General features: G+C 39.5%; 1 protein-coding gene across 1 annotated transcript in view; it reads left to right on the top strand.

The window, feature by feature from the left end:
- Positions 1 to 20,627, top strand: part of SNTG2 (syntrophin gamma 2) — a 188,157-nt gene that overhangs the window by 81,100 nt on the left and 86,430 nt on the right. The window contains exon 9 of the mRNA XM_042457420.1: positions 13,035 to 13,162. Coding sequence (XP_042313354.1) covers positions 13,035 to 13,162 — 128 coding nt within the window. The remainder of the gene's footprint in view (positions 1 to 13,034; positions 13,163 to 20,627) is intronic.

Raw genomic sequence — 20,627 nt, 5'->3', positions numbered from 1 at the left:
CATCCCCCCACCCTTATCCCGGCCTCCAACTGTCTGGGGGAAGCACCTGAAGGCCAGGAGAGGGCTAGGAGGAGGAGCCAGAGGCTCCTTCTCCCAAGGGCCATTTTTTGGCTTCCAGCTGTCTCAGAAAGAAAGCTGTAGGCCAAGAAAAGGCAGGTGGGAAGGAACGGGCACACATGTGCCTGTTCCTCCTTCTCACTCACCTATGCCTGGGGAAATGGCATCAAGTACCACTTCCAGCACGTGTGTCATAGGTTTGCCATCACAGGTCTACATCCTTGCTTGCTCCATGAGTCACAATGGGCACCTTTACTGCATAACCTGTTTCTCACTCATTTGCAATGTCACTCATCACTCTCCAGACAGCAACCTATCTTTACAACCTTTCTTTGCTGTATCCGTGGAACTGCTAAAAAAGAAGAGAGAGAAGTTGTCAAGTAGACTACATTCAGTTAGGTAGCTTATAAGAATAAGTTTATTGTAAACTTTAGTTGTTTTACTTCAGGATATATAGTTTCTTCACTTTGTCACTTATTAGGCACAGTGGTTTTTATAGTGTGTTCCTATTCTTTAAAAACTTACTCCTCTGTTTTTAATAGCTATGCATTATGACTGGATGTTATTGATCTGCTAGAGAAAGAGATTGCTAATCAGTATTTCAGAAAACTGGAGATTTGGATCAAAACTTAGGGCAGGGAAGAAGAAAAAGAATGCTGAATGTATGGAAAGAGACAATGCCTTTCAAATACCACTGAAGTTGATTCTTTTGATGTGTGACTCCATTTCATATGAGAGGCCATGTGTGTGTGCACTTAAGGATAGTAAAAAGAAGAAGAAAAGAAATCAGAAATGGAGCAAAAATAGTCCATATTTTATCTAGTCTTGTAGAAAAGTCACAACCTATTTTCATCAGAAACAAAAGGATTTGAGCAAGTGGAAGATGTGTATTTCTCAGAGATCAAAAGGCAAGATTTCAAATGCCTGGAAAAGAAAGTGGCTTAGCTTCTAAGGTGGCATGTTGAAAGCATAAGCATGAGGTAGCATTTATCAGATTGAACTGTGATCAAAATGGGCATATGAGGTTAAGAAATGTCAGGAAAAAACAGGATTTTCCCCCAAGAAATGTCAGCTGTTCATCGAAATGATATAGTGTCTGTCCTTTCTTTTGCATTCTTTTTCTCTAAAATTCACCCAATTTTTAAAGCAACACCACTACAAGACATTTTCAAAGATTATTGCACCAGGTCTTGCATGGGCTTGATTTTTTTCATCATGGGACTATGGAAGATGGTATGGACTTGGCTAGCATTGCCCCTCTGGCTGATTACTATTTCAGTATTTTTATTTCAGTACTATTTTGGATTATTGTTTCAATATATTTCATTTCATATTTGGGTTTAATTTTAATGTAAAACCAACTAATTTGTGTTGCCTAAACTCATAGCTAAATGATCATTCTATTATCCTTTTATTTACATACTCCTTCAAATTTTGTTTTTCCATGATGAAAAAAAAAAGGAAAAAAAAAATACACATCTCACTGGGGGGGGGGGGGGGATGTCCACATAAGACAGGAAAGAAACAACTGTTTCTGTTGGAGAGGTTGTCTACGAAAATGCACATAATATTTCTTGCAGACTGTTTTGCAAAAAAAAAAAAGTTATCATAAGCAAATTGTTTACCAGGATGAAATTAACTCATGTTGGAAAAGAAATGCAACCATTATCAAAAGCAAAACAAGTGGATTACTCCATCTCTCCATTACAAGAATAACAGCTATGATACTGATGTTGGTACCTAGTGGATCAGGCATATTAATTCATATGCTTGAAATCAAAACTAGACATCCTGCTGAATTCTCACTCTAGTTCTTTCAAAACGGCTAGTGACATATTGTGGCCAGAAATAGTAGTACACTGAACCTACCCTCTAGTTCCACAGCAAACAACATCAGTGAAAACTGAAAGGTATGGTCTGTGCTCCTCAGGAACAAGATGTGGCAATAAGAAGAATGGTGATTGCTAGAAGAACAGAAATGTAAACACCCACCATAGTTGTTTAGCAAACTCTTTTTGCAATCTAAAGACAACAGTCTTACTTCCTGACATCAGAGAATCCACCAAGGTAACCATCAAATTGCAGTATTGGGTTGCTAATTGAATCCAGCAGCAAACTTATTTAAAAAGAGAAAGATACTACTTTGGAAATCAAGAGCTAAGGAGAAAAAAAGGAGGAACCATCAGTAGACAACAGTGATTTGCTTTCTCACATCTTGGATTCTTCTTAGTGCTACATCTTGTTCCCTAAAATGACAGAATCACAGAATCATAAAGTTGGAAGAGATTGCAAAGGCCATCCAGTCCAAACCCCTGCCATGAAGGAACTCTCAATCAAAGCATCCCCAACATATGGCTATCCAGCCTCTGTTTAAAGACCTCTAAGGAAGGAGATTCCGAGGGAGTGTGTTCCACTGTTGAACAGCGCTTACTGTCAGGAAGTTCCTCCTAATGTTGAGGTGGAATCGCTTTTCCTATAGCTTGCATCCATTGATCTGGGTCTTCGTCTGTGGAGTAGCAGAAAACAAGCTAGCTCCCTCCTCAATATGACATCCCTTCAAGTATTTAAACAGGGCTATCACATCACCCCTTAACCTTCTCTTCTCCAGGCTAAATATCCCCAGCTCCCTAAAGCATTCCTCATAGGACATGGTTTCCAGACCCTTCACCATTTTAGTCGCCCTCCTTTGGACACGCTCCAGTTTCTCAACGTCCTTTTTAAACTGTGGTGCCCAGACCTAATATTCCAGGTGGGGCCTGACCAGAGCAGAATAGAGTGGAGCATATGCCATACCTCTCAGTTCTCATTGATGTTGTTTGCTGTGGAGTAACTTATCAGCAAAGACCCATGCATTAGGAAACAAACTGTTCTAATGTACATAGTCAGTTATAATATTGTCCACATACAGATGAGTTCTCAGCATGCCTGAACAGTTTCCCTTAGAAGTCAGAGTTGTTTTGTTGTTAGTCATTACTTTAGACATCTAATAAAATATCGGACATCAACATTTTATCTATATAATTGACAACTTTTTGATGAAGGGGAAAATGTGAAATAAATAAGTTATAATGGCAGATAACTTACTGTGTGAAAGATGGGATTGACAGAGCAGGAACGTAACAATTACAAATAGCCACGCGGGCGTGCTATATGCGGCTTTGAGCTTATGAGCAAAGCCATACGGGCAAGTTTGCATTAGACACTAATCCTCTTTTGCATTAGCCTCCCAGCTTGAGGCCTGCCATCAGCACAGAACAATACACATGCAAATCACTCCTGCATTCCCAGGCTCACACAGTGTATATATACCCACTTTTTCCAGGCAAGCATTCTCTGAAGATGCCAGCCACAGATGCTGGCAAAACGTCAGGAAGAAACCCTTCTAGAACATGGTCACATAGCCCGTAAAACCCACAGAAAATATTATTATACTTTATATAGCGCTATAGATTTGCACAGCACTGTACATACAAACAATAAAATAAATAAGAGTAAACCTGCCCATGGTGTACAATCTAAGAAATAATAGCATAATACATATAAATAATGCAAAACAATACAGGAAAGTGTTCAGTAAAACAGGCAACAAATTAAAAACGCTAAATAGCAAATAATAGTCACGTAATACCTTTTCAAGAAAAATGTTGCTTTCTTTTAAAAAACAACCATGTTCAAATTGTGGGCAGAATAAGTCTTGAACAACAAAAGGTTCTCATTAGTCCAGGATTCTTTTTGACAAGGTTTCTCAACACTTGGAAGACATGTTTTTCAACCATTTTCACATATTCTATCCATCCCTATCATGTGCTCACACACAATGCTATAAAGAGGAAAGTTTATTTATAAAGGGTTGGGAATAAATAATAGATGATACAGAGAATTTAGAAATATTTAAATCAGACAGAAAGTGACTAACCTATCTCTAGGCCAAAGAAGAGAGAGGGAATGGATTGTTATAGCAAAACCCTATAATCACTGTGATCAAACCATCAAAGTCTGAAAAAGTCCAAACTTTCTGGCATCTCTGCATATGCACTCATTCCCATTAGAACGCATATGAAGACATATTTTCTTGAAGAAGCAGGCTTTGGATTAACTTTGGAAAATTCAAACAAGAGCTAACATGCCATGCTCTGAGGCCATTAGAAAGTGGATTCTGCAGGATAACAAAGGGAAGGAACTTGATTTCTTATTGTTATGGGACATTGGCTTGTCCAAATGGTAGAGGAAGAGTATTGTGGTTCAAATTCTGCCTCATGCTGTGTTGCACGTGTTTGAGCAACAGTGTGGTGGCTAGGAGGAGAGTCTGTTTTGTGCAACAGGTCCATGGCTTGTAGCATTCAGATTTCTTTTTTAAGTAACAATAAAAAAAAAGTTCCATATGGTTAAAGCCTTTTCATCTCCTGGCTCAGGACTATGTTCATTTATTCTGCAATAGTCTGGTCCTTCACTGATCTTAAAGTGAAGGTATGAATATAGAGGGTGTCAGATAAAGCAGCCTGAGGTGAGCTCATTTATCTGTTTTAAAGTCTTTTAAGGCCCAAATTTCTGCAGTATGTTTTGAACCTAAGTTTTATATTTGTATTTTTCAAACGATTTGTGTCTATGAAATTCAGAAGTTTCCACTTCTACCTATAAGGTTCCCAAGGATTTTGAAGTGTTCTTAAAGCCCAAGAGGATGATTGATATTTAGATCATATGATCTGGTCCTCCTGTTGCTGAGGATGTTGAGTCTTTTGATAGCCATTCTTTATATAGCGGACTCAATTCTTTCCCTCTACAAAATACCTCATTGAATTACAGTGGACCCTTGTTATCCGCTGGGGTTTGGTTCCAAGATCCCCTGTGGATAACAAAATCCATGGATGCTCAAGTCCCATTAAATATAATGACATAGCAAAATGGTGTCCCTTATAAAAAATGGAAAATCAAGGTTTGATATTTGAAATGTATAATTTTTTGAACATTTTCAAACCGTGTATGCTTGAATCCATGTATAAAAAATCAGTGTATAAGAAGGGCCAACTGTATAATGCCTTTTATAACAGAGCAGGGAACCATTGTGGCCCCAGGGCATGGAATGACCCTTCAAATCAATCTGATAGGCTGAATAACATCTGGAAGTAAGATTTCTCTAAGTACTTTCTGAGTGGGTTTCTACACTACTTCCTGTCCCATGGCAAGCAGCATGCAATGGGAATCCCTCTGTTTTCTCCAAGAAGTGAAGCAACTACATAGATATGCCACTCGTATCTCCACTCTCTGATCAGAAATATAACAGTGAAGAATTATCTTCCTGCCAGCATCTGGGCTTCAGGAAGAGGGGAGGTTTTGCTGAGTTCCTCACAGACTAGCATCATCATCATCATCATCATCATCATCATCATCATCATTTACTTATTTATACAGTGCCGTCAATGTACATGGCAATTTAAAGGAGCCTTTTACAACTGTTCATTTGACAAATCCCTGCTCTCAAAGCATAACACATAAAGAAAAGAGGATGGTGGTGGACAAGGAACTAAATCTTGCAAAGGTTGGCTAATCTTCTCTCCCTCTGAGCCACAGCAATGACATTTGGGATGGAGGGAGGGCCTTTCATAAATTGCTGGGCCTAAGCACAATGGAAACATGTCTGCCTGTTCTACATTAGGAATGTCCACAGATTGGATTAGGCCTGAGGAATGTAGGAGCATTCACATTGTACACCATCATCATTATTATTATTTTTGAACACATGGTCCATTATTGTGTGTTATAATTTGAAATTAAAACTAAATCATAACAAGAATGATTAGTTATAAACTACTAACTATCCTACAACAGGCCATCAGAATGTTAAACAGCACCTGCATGGATATTTAGAAGATAATGTGGATTTTTTTTAAAAGTGTATGGAAAATTTAAAAAAATGGAAACAAAAACTTTGATAACAGAAAAGTTGATTTTAAAGGGAAGTCATTACAAATACATGCATAATGCTTGCATAATTATATCACAGTGTGGAGTCCTTTTTCTTTGTTATTCAGATTTTCCCTTTGTTTCATCTCTGGTCTTTACAGCCAGTATAGCCATTTTTTCAATTTTCCTTGAAATATTTGCAAAAGTGTGGTGTTCGTATAATTATGTCATTTCCATACATCAGTATTTCTGTCAAGCAGAAAACATCTGTATCAGACATAAACTATACTTAATATCACTGCCTGTTCTTGATAATAACTTTAAATAGCGGTCAATCAAAGCATTTCTCCTGTATGCATAATAATTCTCTCTCAGTGCCTTGAACAGTAATCCCCCCAAGAGTTCTGTAAATAAATTCTGGCCATTTCCTGTGAATAAACATTTCACTTTAAAATTCTATGGAAGATTATGCTCACAAGTGTTATCCCTGCCCTTAAAAAAATCCTTGTAGGATCTGCATTGATTCAATCTCCTTTCTTCTTTTCACCTCAGAGTTATCAGAAGTGTTTGCTTTCTTCCCTTTCTCACCTAGAATGACACATTTTTGTGCTCTCTGCCCTTCCTTTTTTACATCTTGATCTCACCTCTTCTTTCAACCATTCCACATCTGTGCTTATTTATTGGCTGTAGCACATGTCAAGGTTTGGGATGCTTCCTCTGTCCTCTCTCAAACAGTTTCAGGCCTATTAATAGCCTCATCTCATCCTGGCTTACAACTCTTATTCCTTACGAGACTAATATTTCAGACTCTGGCACACTCTTTTGCTCCTACACCTAGTCTATGGCCATCTGTTGTCACAGTCAATTCCCAGATAATGGAAAGGTTACCTTTAACTGTAACTACCTATTGTTATACTTCCAAGCAGTCCTGCACCATAGAACGAGCATCGAGTGGTCCAACAGAGATCAAAATAATGAAAAGCCTTCAACCATAAGTAATAGTGAAAGGATCAGGGCTTAGAAAATGACTGTTGGTATGATAGCAGGGCTGTTACAAGTGTGTTTCTATTTATCTGCCGTGTTGACTGGTGGCTCCCATATCAGTGGGATACTAAACTGACTCCAGATTTTCTTTTGAACTTTAAATTAGGTATCCCAGCTGCCCTATTTTGGGTGTAGAAATGTGGGCAGTTCCTTTAAAGTTCAGTTTAAAATTCGGAATTGATTTACCATTTGACTGACAGGGAAGCCACCAACTGCCGTCATTTGTCTCTAAGGCTGGATGAAGTGAGAGGAATCAGAGCTATACCTTCTCCCTCTGCTCCCACTCTCGATTTGTTCAAGATGCTTTGGCATGTGAGACAAAATGAAGGTCTCCCTTTAAAGCCCTGCTCTACTACCTCTGATCAGAATTCTGGGAATATCAATATTCCTCATTGCAGAGATAAAATAAGATATGATACGATAAGGAAGGGTAGAAGGGAGAACAACCCTCATATTTATGTTTTCCACATCTCCTTATTTCTCATTCTGTAAACAAAATATTGCTTGAGAGCAACTTCAGAAGTTTAACAGTTCAGAATAGTTTCAGAATAATGTTGCTGTAAATTACATAATTGGAAGATGTGTGCCAGCCAGGCTTTTGGAGAGCTCTATGAAAATAATAGGCATAAAAATAATATATCTTAATTACATATTTAAGTCCCCAATATTGTTCTGTTCTCCTTGCCAAATGACCAGTAATATTTTACTCCAGTGTCCATTAGGTTAGAACAAATATTTTAGAAATCTGAACTTCTGATGTGTGGCTATGTGTTTATTCTTCCAGAGATAACCTTAATTGAAGCTTAAATTAAATTACTGCAAGAGACCTGCGGAGTTTGTTTGTTTCTTTTTCTTGTAGAGCTGCACAGTCATTGACAGAACTAAAATAGAAACTTGCCCAAGCACTGCAAATCATCTGTCATCGCAACATGAAAACCTGACAGCTCTAACCAACTGTGATCCTATTTTATCTTCCTCATGTATGCAGCAGGCACATTGCTACAAAAAGGCTGTCTGATTAGTTCTGCCACTTACATGGGAACTGGTTGCTTGACCCCACTTTCAGCTACTGAATAGTATCACACATATTCCTTGTTTTTCAGCATCTGCTACTGCATAAAAGAAGGCACTAATACTCTGCACCGTATATTTTTTTATTAAAAAAAAATGCAATGTCTTGCTTTCACTTTGCATTAACAGTGGCTTCATAAGTAAATACAAAAACCAGCTTTTCCACTAGGTATACAATAGGATGATATCCCTCTGAATCACTCAGTTCATTTGACTTGTTTTTCCCCTGGCTGAGGGAGCGATTTCAGGTAAGATCGTGCTCCAGAAACAATCCACTAGTGGCCATCAACCCACCCCAAGAATGCCACTGGAACTATATGCTATGTCAGGACAATGTTTTCCCTTTAGAGTTCCCCTTGAATGAGGTTAAGATATGTCACAGTAGTGTCCCAGGGACATTCTGGTATGGAAATTATGGTTAATAGAGCTGGGAGAAGCTCTTCTCCTACCATTAAAGAAAAAAAGAAAAACACAGTTAAAAAATTAAAGGAGGGGAGAGAGAGAAAGAGAGAGAGAGAGATGCCTGTTTTTCACTGTCAAGTAAATGAACAGACTAACGCCTTCTCAACCAAAAAGTTGTAAAAAAAATAAAGGTCCTTCAGTTACTTCAAAGTTTCTGGGTCCTCAAATCAGCTCCTCTTCAAAATGTTGATGGTAAAGGTTTAAAAAATTGACAGATTTTGTTCAGATTGACAGATTTCATTCATATTGACAGATGTGGTTCAAAAGTTCAAATTCAAATGTGTGCATGTGTGTGCACATAGATCTAAGGATGACTTAGGGAGCTGGACATTTATTTGAAAATGTTTCATTAGAAGCTTTATCAGCCAATGAATAATCATTTATCCTTTTGCTGGTATAGGTAGCTTCAGGCACAGACACATCAGTCCCCAGTTCCCAGTTTTCAAATGCCATTCTACATCTCTGTGGAGCATCGTGTATGGCCAAACTATGGTGGGCCCTGAGTATCTGCAGTAGTTTGGTTCCAGGATACACACACACCCACACCAAGGATACCAAAAACTGTGGATGCTCAAGTCCCATAGAATACAGTGGCATAGAAAAATGGTGTCCCTTATATAAAATGGCAAAATCAAGGTTTGCTTTTAGTAATATATATATATGAATATTTTCAAACTGTGGATGATTGAATCTGTGGATCATGGAGACAATTGTATATGTTACACATAAGTTGAATATGTGTTTCAGTATTCCACTGCCTCTACTTCTCTGCCTGAAGAACATAAGATATTAGAAAGTATTCAACCTGAACATGTGGGGGAAGAAATCCTTCTTTCTTAAGGAAACATATCAGGATACCAATTGTTTTATTACTGTTTTGTGAAAGGAAAGATGTTAAGAAGCCCACCTTTCCAGTAGGATCATCAGATATCTCTATGAATGCATGGGCTAAGTTGAGAAATAATGTTTGAAGTTTTAAGGCTGAGATCCTGCATCTGGGTTGTGCAGGAGAAATCTCTGCAAATAGAATTACACATTGATTGTGTTAAGCATTGCAATGCTTGTTGGATGCACAAGCCAATGCACAATTCAATGTTCACATCACCATCACCACACAGGCACCTCCAATTATTTCATCTGAATGCAGACATTCTGTGCCAGACAAAAACTGATCAACCATTTCCTTGTAGAGCATCAATATACACAAAACACCCACAGGATTCTGGCCTCACTATTTGGGTTTATAATATGTTATATCTAAATATTTAGTTCAACTTTAGTAGACAGTAGTGTTTCACTTGACAGAAAATTTTTGTTTCAAAGAATGACAAGTGAGCATTTTCATGAGTCCTGTGTGGCAAATCATTTAAATTCTTCTAGCAAAGGCATTTCAACTCTTCACTTCTTATTTGTGATATAACATTCTGAATCCTTTGAAACTGGTTTAATTGTCTGGCCTACTTCAAATAAAATTTATGTCCAATGCAAAGTAAATAGGGATTGGATGCTGTATATATTGATTCATGTATTCATTCAAAAACAGTGCCCTGCTGCTGTATAAACTAAGATCTGTGATACTTTCAGTGACCTCTGTTGGGTGTGCTAAAGATCGCTGACATGATTGAGACAATGTAGTCTCCTGACGTTTCTATTTTTAATAAAATGGAAACACAACAGCTCCAATTTTAGTAATATAATGGCACATGGGTATTGATTCCCTGAACTCTCTTTGCTCTTTCTTGTTTTAAATCTCCATTCTGAGTTGTTTTTTGCCCTTTTAGGAAAACTGCTGTATGTTTTCCCCATGAGGTGAAAAGTACTTTCATAGAGTAAAGCCATTTCGATAGAGAAATGTGAGGGGGAGGTGGCACGGGTATGAAAAAGGTAGCGATAGAGACAGTCTGTCAAAAGTGTGTAAATTCCCACAAGATTTCTTATCTCCAGCATGTGAACAACCTAAGTGCTTTCAGGGCAAGGGTTAGGTTTGGTTAAATGTTTCTCCATGAAACAAGCATCTTCTCCTTTTGTGAAGCAAACCACACAGCAAATGCAGAGCAACTGTGAAAGTTGCAGACAACCCATCCAGTGCTTCTGGATGGCAGCTATGGTAGTTTAGCTATGCAGTGTTCAGTAGGTACAGTCTGCACAAAACCAAAAAGAAGGAAGAGAATGAAAAGGCTGGAGGTTGGAGGGGGATTACTCCCAAATAAGGGAGTAGATGATCAGAAGGTTGACAGAGCACAACCAGAAAATAGGGGGGGGAAAGGGGCCCAAGGGTGGTGGGGAAGGTTGGATAGGTTTACATGGTCTTGAAGTTCATCAAGGGAGACTGAACATCTAGCCATCACCTATTGGAAAACTTATTTAAATCTTGGACTTAGAGGGGCTTTTTTTAACACCACAAAAAGATGTTAAAGTTGAGCTTGTTCTTCATCAATTATCTTTTTAAAAAGACACTGAATATAAGTTCATAGTTATAGGGTGTTGTCAGTGCTATATCAGCAAGTACAGTGTCTGGTGATTTAATAAGGAGAGAGGTTAAGCATAAGTGACAACTTCCTTACTAATCCCAAACCAGCCTTCTAGAACACAGTGTGGATTATAGAGTGAAGGTGTATGAGGCATATATCAAAATGGCTGTATCTCTGAGTTCCTCAGCAGTAAGCAACTATTAGCCCACCTTCTTCACCCTACTCAGTGCATTGTTTCTCATGTGGCAAAGAGAAGAGCAATGTACTAACATTGTTTTTCATATAAAATACAGAAATGTCTACTTTGAGATATTTGATTGCAAGACTTTGCATCACCAAAAGATTGCCTATATAAAATGTAGCTGATGAACATGGTATGAAAGGTGCCCTGTAACATTTCCAATTGAACATAGTGCAAAATGGAATAAGTCAAAGATCTACATTGTCTATTCTTGCATGTTAATATTCTCCCTTTTTTGGCTACATTTAATTATTTTTTCATGGATTAACGAAAGTGATTTTTTTTTAAAAAAATGCTTTCTTTTGCTTGGTTCGGTCTTAGTTGGCAAGCATAGTAATACTTTTGCTGTGGTTTACTGTTTTAGGTAACAAAACTGTACATCAGTTCCAGTGCACACAGGGCAATCTTGCTGATGTCCTGTTACATATCTTCACAATTCACTAACAGGGTTTCTTAGTGACTCTGCTACTTAACTAAGGCCCGCTACAGACGGGCACCCTAGTACATGCTCGGCATGTACTAGGGTTAGAAAGGGGCACCCTTTCCGGACGCCCCTAACCCTAGTACGCGCCAAGCGCATACAAAATGGCGGCACCCGTTCTACATGGGCGCTGCCATCTTGACATCGCAGATGCCTAGCGTCCGCATGTCGCGCAGCGGAAATGACACCGTGAGTGCACCATTGGTGACTTGTGGAACCATTTCCGACCTCAAGAAGAAGCTGCATTTTGCAGCTTCTTTTTTGTTGCATCCAGGAATTGCACGGTTTGTCCGCTGCAGTTCCTGGACGCAGCAACCAGCGGCGCCGGCAGTATACATAAACTTCAGTTACCTAGAAGATGATATGGTATTCTGGTGACTTATTATTATTATTATTATTCCCTGTTTATACTCTGCCTTTCGCCTTTCTCCTGTAAGGTGACTTGCAAAATTAAGTTTAGTATAAATGTACTATTATAAAGTTAAAAATCAATTAAACCTTTTTCTTTTAAAAGTACATAGTTAAAAACAGTTTAAAATACATTTTAAAGTGTTTTTAAAATATAATTAAACCATATGGAGTAAAAACATAGCACACCACTTTGAATACCTTTCTGCCATATGATAAATATACCATGTGCCCCCCCCCCCCCCCCCCACAGATTTTGTTGAACTATAACTCCTGTCAGGCCTTGCCAGCATTGTCAGTGTGGGTGAGGAATATTGGGAACTATAGTCCATCAATATCTGAAGGGGTGTGTGATTTGCACCCTGTCATAGATGCTGCATATTCTTCCAGTTAGCTAAATATATATCTTCTTGGTGTCTGCATGAAGGACTTTGCATTAATGGTTTTTTAAATCAAGTTATGGTATGCAAATTTTATGTTTAACATTTTTCAAACATTGTGAAAGCAACAAAATAAGTGTTTCATGATCAGAACTGTCCTCTTGCATTGTTATGTTAATGTAGTGAATAAGACTTCTGAGAAAGCTCAACATGCAAGTTAGCATTATTTATGTTGTGAACTAAATGTGAGACTTTTGCTTTTATCAGAAATAAAAGCTATTCTACTATTGCACAAATAATGAGGGGAAATGAACTCAAATAGTCTACAAAAGTTCTATTTTTAAATAAATGATTATTTTATTTCTTTTCTGTACTCTGAAATTCCTAGGCAATGATATTGCTCTACCTTATTAGCTTTAGAGAAAGGCCACATCCGCACATAAATAATCATAAGGCTTTTTTTCTCATTGCAGAATCCAATAGATTATGCTTACTTATTCTCATTTATTATTGTACAGGCACCATCATCGCCTTCTTCACCCATAGCTAATGAACCAAAATATGAGAAGCGCTGGCTGGACACCTTATCTGTTCCTCTGTCGATGGCTCGAATCTCGAGGTATAAAGCTGGAACAAATAAATTAAGGTTTGTAATCTGAAAGAGAAGAATTAGATTACCTACCACACACAGCTTCTTTCCTATGAAAGTACTGGCTGTTTGAAAATATGACATGGACAACGGAAGTCTATGGCTTCCATTCATGCAAGAAAGATCTGGGCTTTTCCAAAACTAATAAATAAACACTAGCAAAAATCGACTTATTATTATTAATAATAATCCATTTATTTATCATTTATTTAAAGTATTTTTCCCCACTGTTCAGCCAAAAAGATTCCCAGGGTGGCTTAAAAATAGCTGATATGAAAGTTCCCTGCCTTCATATCTCAGACAGCTGAGTGTGTAAGAAAGAGGAATAGGGCTGCATCCACACTGCAAAAATAATCCAGTTTGACTCCATTTTAACTGTCATGGCTCAATGCTATGAAATTCTAGGAATTATAGGTTTGAGAGGCATTTAGCCTTCTCTGTCACAGAGCTGTGGTGCTACAACAAACTATAGTTCCCAAGATTCTATAGTACAGTGGGCCCTCGGTATACATGAGGATCCGTTCCGGATCCCCCCATGTATGCCAAAATCCGCGTATGCTGAAGTCCCATTGACCTCAATGGTGATGCAGCCACATGGCTGCGCATCCATTGGGGACAATGGGACTTTGCCTCCCCAGCCACGTGAAGCCGACCTTGCCTTCCTCTCCTCCTCCTCCAACTCTTTCTCCTTCTTTCGGTCAGGGGCATGGTGAGGCTTAGAGGGCAGGAAGTAGAGCGGTGGAGCCTCAGCGGGGCTGGAGTCAAAACGGACCTTGGACCTTTCTTCCATCCAGGTCTTCCTTCCACCCTTATGAGGCCTAGATGAACTCCTCCGACTGCCCTAGTGGCCACGCGATCATCCAGGCCTGACACTGGGGACAGCAGGAACCGCGAGACTTAGGTGTCCCTTGGATGGAAGAAAGGGACCTGGATGGAAGAAAGGTCCAGGGGTGGCACCCTGGAGTGCCTATTCCTGGAGAGGGGGTGCTCTGGGGCTCGGCTGAATGACCTCATGGTCCTTTTTGGCTCCGGGCCCACTGAGGCTCCACTGCTCTACTTCCTGCCCTCCAGGCCTCACCATGCCCCTGACCGAGAGAACGAGAAAGAGTTGGAGGAGGAGGAGGAGAGGAATAATAATAATTTGTTTTATTTATATACCGCTATTCCAAAGATCATAGCGGTGAACAGCAAGTAAGCTAATTAGCAAGTAAGCTAATTTGCCCCCAACAGTCTGGGTACTCATTTTAGCGACCTCGGAAGGATGCAAGCCTGAGTCGAGCTTGGGCCCTTTTGCTGGTCTTGAACTCGCAACCTTGTGGTCTTGAGTAAATGGCTGCAGTACAGGCATTTAACCACTGCGCCACCAGGGAGGCAAGTTAGGTTTCGGATAGGTTGGGTGGAGCCCCTTCTCTAGGCTATGTCTCCCGGGTGGCCACCTTCTCCTCCTCATTATTATTATACTTTATTTATATAGCACTGTAGATTTACACAGCGCTGTACATACAAACAATAAAATCGATAAAAATTGAACCTGCCAATGGCGTACATCCTACAAAATACATATAAAACAATAGATAATACAAGAAAGAATTAGATAAAACTAAGCAGACAACAAATTAAAAAGATCAAATCAAATATCAGATAACAATCGAATAAACTATCAAACAATCATAACAATCATAAACAATCCTCCTCCTTCTGCTGCCACCTCTTCTTCCTCCCTCCTCCTTCTTTTCCTTTTCCCACTCCCACCTCTACCTCCGCATCTTCCTCCTCCTTGTCATCCTCTTTTCTGCCATGCTGCATGCATGCCTTCCTCCTCTTCCTCCACCCCCTCCATGGGCTTGCCATTCACAGATGCTCAAATCTGCGGATGGCAAATCCGCATGTAAGGAGGCCCCACTGTGCTGAGCCATGGCAGTTAAAGTAGTGTCAAACTGGATTATTTTTGTAGTGCAGGTGCATTTTAGGACACCTTTAAATTCATTGAAATAAATCCTATTGAATCAAATGCCACTTACAACCAGGTAAAATGGAGAAACCACAACAAATGCCAAAATCTCAACTCCACTAGCTTTAACCCAAGCTATCAAAACTGAGTACAAAAAAATAACAAGAAATACTGGCTGGATGCCTTATCTGTTCCTCTATCAATGGCTCAAATCTCAAGATACAAATCTGAAATGTTATTACATGCTAAACTTCCTATATAGCATATGATGAATTTAGAAGTGGGCAATTATCATTTTGTAACTTATTTGTGCTATAGGAATACTTGAGTTGTATCCAGTGATAATGGACATTATACCTGCCATAAAATCTGGAGGTGTTTTTTTAAAAGCTATGTTCAAAATATTTTGTTACCTCCACTCCTTGATTTTTCATATTGTTCTTTGTACTGTTTACTGTCGAAATGCCAGACATTCTGATGTGCAAAAGGCTGAGACTGGAGACATGACATGCAAAAATCCAAACTACATCCTTCTGGGTAATACATATACCTAGGAGAAAGCAGAGGGGCACACTTCTAACACAATGTACTGCTAACCCTTGTGTCTAGTGACCTCCAAGTCTGGTTTCCTTGATTACAACCTGATTACTATGTTTCATAAAAGTGGGATAGTTTTGTTTGTCATTATTAAGCTGATTTCCCCACTCTGCACTTCAAATGCAGGTGACAGCCATTTAAAAAAAAATCTTTCAATCCCCTTCACTTCTAGGTGTTGAGTTTGCTTCCCCTAATATACAGTTCTCTTCTGGCCTTTATGGCTTGCTGTGAGTGTGTGTGTGCCTTCAAGTCACCTGTTGTCTTATGGCAACCCATAAATTCCATAAGGTTTTCTTAAGAAAGAATACTCAGAGATGATTTTGCCAGTTCCTTCCTCTGAAATATAGCCTACAGCACCTGGTATTCATTGGCGGCTTGCTGCCGCCAGCCAAATGTAAGATGAAATCTTTAAAACAACAAACATTTATAGTCCCTGTGTCAGTCTTATGGTCTATAAGCTCCAATACAAAAAGGAAATGGAGTAAGAAAGGAAGGGAAAAAACAAGCAAACTGCAGCTCCCACATTTACAAAGTTCTTATGAAAACCAGCTTGAATTGAAACAGTTCGTGGAGGGTAAAATAATATTCATGAATTAGCAGGCTCTGGTATCATCAGAGCAGATGGAGGGACTCATCAGCTCTCCATCTCTCCTTTTGCTGTAGTTCTGAATACTCTGTACAGTGTGTTATCACACAACATGCAACAATGTGAACATATTGGGCAATTCTTTCTAAGAAGGTATACTGGTTTGTCCCATCATACCCACTGCTTTGAAAATCATCACAAATGTTTAGTGGGAGCTTCTTCAAATATATTTCTTGGGGGGGAAAGAAGCTGAACATCTTTGCTAGTCTAGTATAACAGAATGCCAGCCTATGTTTGCCATCAGCCCTTGGGAGCACATGCAAGACAGATTTTCTTGCTTTCTCCCACATTAAGCAGTGAGCCACTAACATAAAATGACTGTGATATTATCATTCTAGTGCCTTAGATGGAAATCTGTTCAGTGACATGCTCACTACCTCATTCTAAATAAACTTTTTTTTTCACCCCAAATATTATCCTTCCTGACTGGTTCCAGATTTCTGCAGACAACAGAGATTGCCTGTCCTAAAGAAATAAATATCTTATCTTGGGTGCTTCATCATCTCTGTTGTTCGCTTTAATCTTATAAACTACATCATGTCAGTATTTTTGACACTATTGATTGTAACATCATGTTTTTCACAGATAGCTATTATGTTCATGTACATCTGTATTGTTTCATAGAAATCTTTCAAGCAATGAGAAGACTTCAGTGCTCTTATGAACTGACTGAAATACATTCTCAATTCCATGTCTTCTCTCATACAGCCATATATATACCTTGCATATAATTGTTATATATGAAACAGCATATATTGTACAGTGTGCCCGAGTCATATGTGAGTGCACTATGCATGGCTTTCAGCTTATGCTGAAAGCTGCGCACCGGAAGGGGCAAATGTTTTCAATGGGTCTTCAGCATACATGGTATTTCCCTTACATGGGTGTCTGGAACGGATCTGCTGCATAAGGGAAGGGTGCACTGTATATGTAACCCTTAAGAACAAAAGTAAAATTATTCTTATGCAATTGATTTAAGAATGCTACAGGTAAGGAATAATGTAACTTTATATAATGGCCAGAATTCTTTTAGTGGCCTTATGCATGTGTATGTTTCCCTTCCAAAGTGACTGGACAGCTTTGTCCAATGCAGAATGACCATATTCAGCTTGAGGCTGCAGAAATAGTGCATGGATGCCGTTCTGCATGTACGTTATATATGGATGTGCTTGGATGTACATACATGTTGCTCATGGATACACATAGATGAGCATGCACATTTGGCTGTACATTCTAATGAGTCAGTGTTTCACTATCACAATGTAACAATGTGAGCAAAAAAGTTACACTCCATCTCCTCCCTGTAGGATCTCAGCTAACATAGTCCATTATCACTTACCATATATACTCGACTATAGGTCAACCTCATGTATAAGTCGAGGGCAGGTTTGGAAGACCAAAATTATGGATTTTGAAATGAGTCATGGATAACTTGAGGGTAAAATCTAGGTGTGTGTAGCAATGGGATGAAGTAAAGCAAAACAATGCCAAAGAACTTACAAAATTCTGGCAGGCATAACAATTTGTGCTCACCTTAAAGTCTGGATGGATAAGAGAATAGAGGGTCAGTGCATTCAGGACAGATTACACTCTCACCTTTCACACTTAATAAGTGCTGTTTAGGAAAGGAAGGTGAAAGAAATTGGAGGAATCAGTAAGCTGATGTACATATTTAAGATAGACAGGTCACTCTTCAAGCTTCGCTTTTAGTTGGGCTAAGCAGAGCTAAAATGAAAACTTCCTTCTCCAGTTGTTTGGGAGAAGGGTGGGAAAATCTGTCAATTTCACTTTCTTCCAATTCAGTTTTCAAACCTTGGTATATTGCTCTAGCCAGCTCCAACAGATGCAGCTATTTCTACTATGTAAAGAACTATGTTGTATCTGCCTACTGATTAAGCTGATGAGTCTCTCAGGCAGGCTCCTCACTAAGGGTGTGTGGGGCATGTGGACTGCACCAGGTGACAACTCAGAAGGGGGGGTCTGCTTTCTGGTGTGGAATGTAGTGTCACACCTCTGAGAGTAAGACAGGACACCTGGAGATTGAAGGTCTTTGGAAGGACTGGATTTACCCGCCCAGAAAAGGCAAGGAGGCTGGCCAGGATGCTGTTGGCATACATGCCATGGCAAACTCCTAGAGGCCTCCACCACTGCCAAATACACCTGGAATCCTTTGGGACTTGCAAGCAAGGTGGGTAGAGCAGAACCACCTGATATGGACAGTCATTTTGGGTGTCCCAGAGCACCAGATGTCACTGGCAAGTAGACCAGAGCCTTTCTCTTCCATACCTTCCCAATCTACTCCTGCATGCCATTAGCCTAGTGGCTCCAAGGCTGGGGGTGACGGTATGAGTTAGGTGTACTGGGGTGACACCAACCCTAGTGATGCCACTGCTCTCATGAAAAAAGGGAGGGGGATCTAATTCAGTGCCAGTTATAGATGGGATCCAAAGCCAAATTTAAGCACTGAGGACTTAAAGCCCTCAGCTTAGGTGGGTGGAATAGTCAGTTTCAGTTTCTCCACACATATTTGAATTTCTTTAAAAAAACAACCTCAGATTCTTTCCAGCACAAATGAGAACATTTACTAAAACAAACAAACAGAAAGCAAATGTAGCAAAATTGAAGAAAGAGAAAAAAATCCTCAGTCATCACTGTTTGGGAGCACCTCAGTAGGAGGAGCCAGTGAGACATCTGCCACACAGTTCCGAATGAGATACGTATTTCTTTTACTACAATTTAGTACTTCATCGGTTTTCCAGAGAAGATTCCTGTGTACACTGTGTACCATTTCTTAATTTATGCAAGTCATGTGTGACTGAGCTTGAGAGGCAAGCTGGCACTTCTCAAGATTTTCCACGTGAGCAGGACAGCGTACTCAGAAAACAGCTTAAAATCTTCCTCCTCTTTTGTTACATTTAGGTTCTTTCTGTTATAATAGACCTTATGTGGTCTATTATATTTGCAATATCTACAGCTATTGTCTGCTTCACGAGACTTGATGATCAGCATGTGATAAATCACAGAGGAGGAAGCAGTAGTGAATTAACAGTAGAAAAACATCAAAAAAACAAGCACATCCAAAAGACACATTGCAGTGATGTCTTTATTAAGCCACCCAAAAGGCACAAAGCATATTACACTAGTTCTCAAAGCTCACTGGCTTCTTAATCAGGCAAAGATGTTAAAAATCATACATGAGAAGAAAAACAGTGATGATATTCAGACTTTGTGAGTCTCAGGTTGGATTCTTCATACCCCATAGTTCACAGATAAAAACCAGAAGACATGAGGCCAAGCAACATCAGAATGTGATTGAGATGGCAAAAGTTACAATGCAGAAGCTAGGAAAGGCTGCAGCAGTTTGCATCTGCCTCAATCTGCTGGGAAGGGCAAGATTTTGCTCCTGATGATGATGATGATGATGATGATGATGATGATGATGATGACTATTTTTGCACTTTGAACTCAATTTGTAGAAACTGAAGGAAGCTTATGACAGCTTATGACAAAGCGGGAAAGCAGGAGGAGGGGAGATGTAAAAACAGCTGAAAATGGGATGACAGAGGATTAATCATACTACCCTTCCAAATTGGGACAGTTGGAGGACATGGCTCTTGTTTGAGATGTTTGCTGAAGATGGCATTTAAATCTTCTTGAGAGAGGATCAATGAATAGATGCCTCAACACTTTTTGGCAATGTGGAGCCTGAGAACAAAGGCAGTGAAAACCACAAAATAAAATGGCTGGCTCCTTTGGCAATAGGTAAGCTGAAAAATGTGTGTGACATGAGCAGTGAAACTATTTCTCAAGGATGTGCAAATGCCTCAGACATGTATTTGTATCACATTTCCCTACTTTGGTGACATTCACCCTAGGGATGAGCAAATTTGGCTGGTTCTTAGTCTTCAGAACCACTGGCAGATTGTTTTTGGTTAAACCTGATGTATTTACAAACTTCCTGAAGGGCTGTAAGTTCTCATAAATGGAAAATTCCAGGCAGATGGTAAGAGAGGCAAAGGTACTGCTTTGGGGCTGACAAGTTCAGCTTTAAATCAGGGAATGGCTTTGCTCTCCAGTTGCAGAGCTTTGGGGAGAGATGCTGGAGGAACATAACTATTACTTCAGTTACTTCTATGCTTTTTGTTGTCTGCCTGTGATGGCAGCAGTCATGCTCAGATCCTATGTGGCTGCTAAGAATGCCTTGACAACCATCATTAACTGGAAGATAGTGTCCCACTGCTGGCTGTTCAGTGAATCACTGACACTCT

Source organism: Sceloporus undulatus, chromosome 1, assembly GCF_019175285.1.
Source record: "Sceloporus undulatus isolate JIND9_A2432 ecotype Alabama chromosome 1, SceUnd_v1.1, whole genome shotgun sequence".
In the NCBI taxonomy this organism is placed as follows: domain Eukaryota; kingdom Metazoa; phylum Chordata; class Lepidosauria; order Squamata; family Phrynosomatidae; genus Sceloporus; species Sceloporus undulatus.
This window is presented reverse-complemented; position numbering and strand designations above follow the sequence as displayed.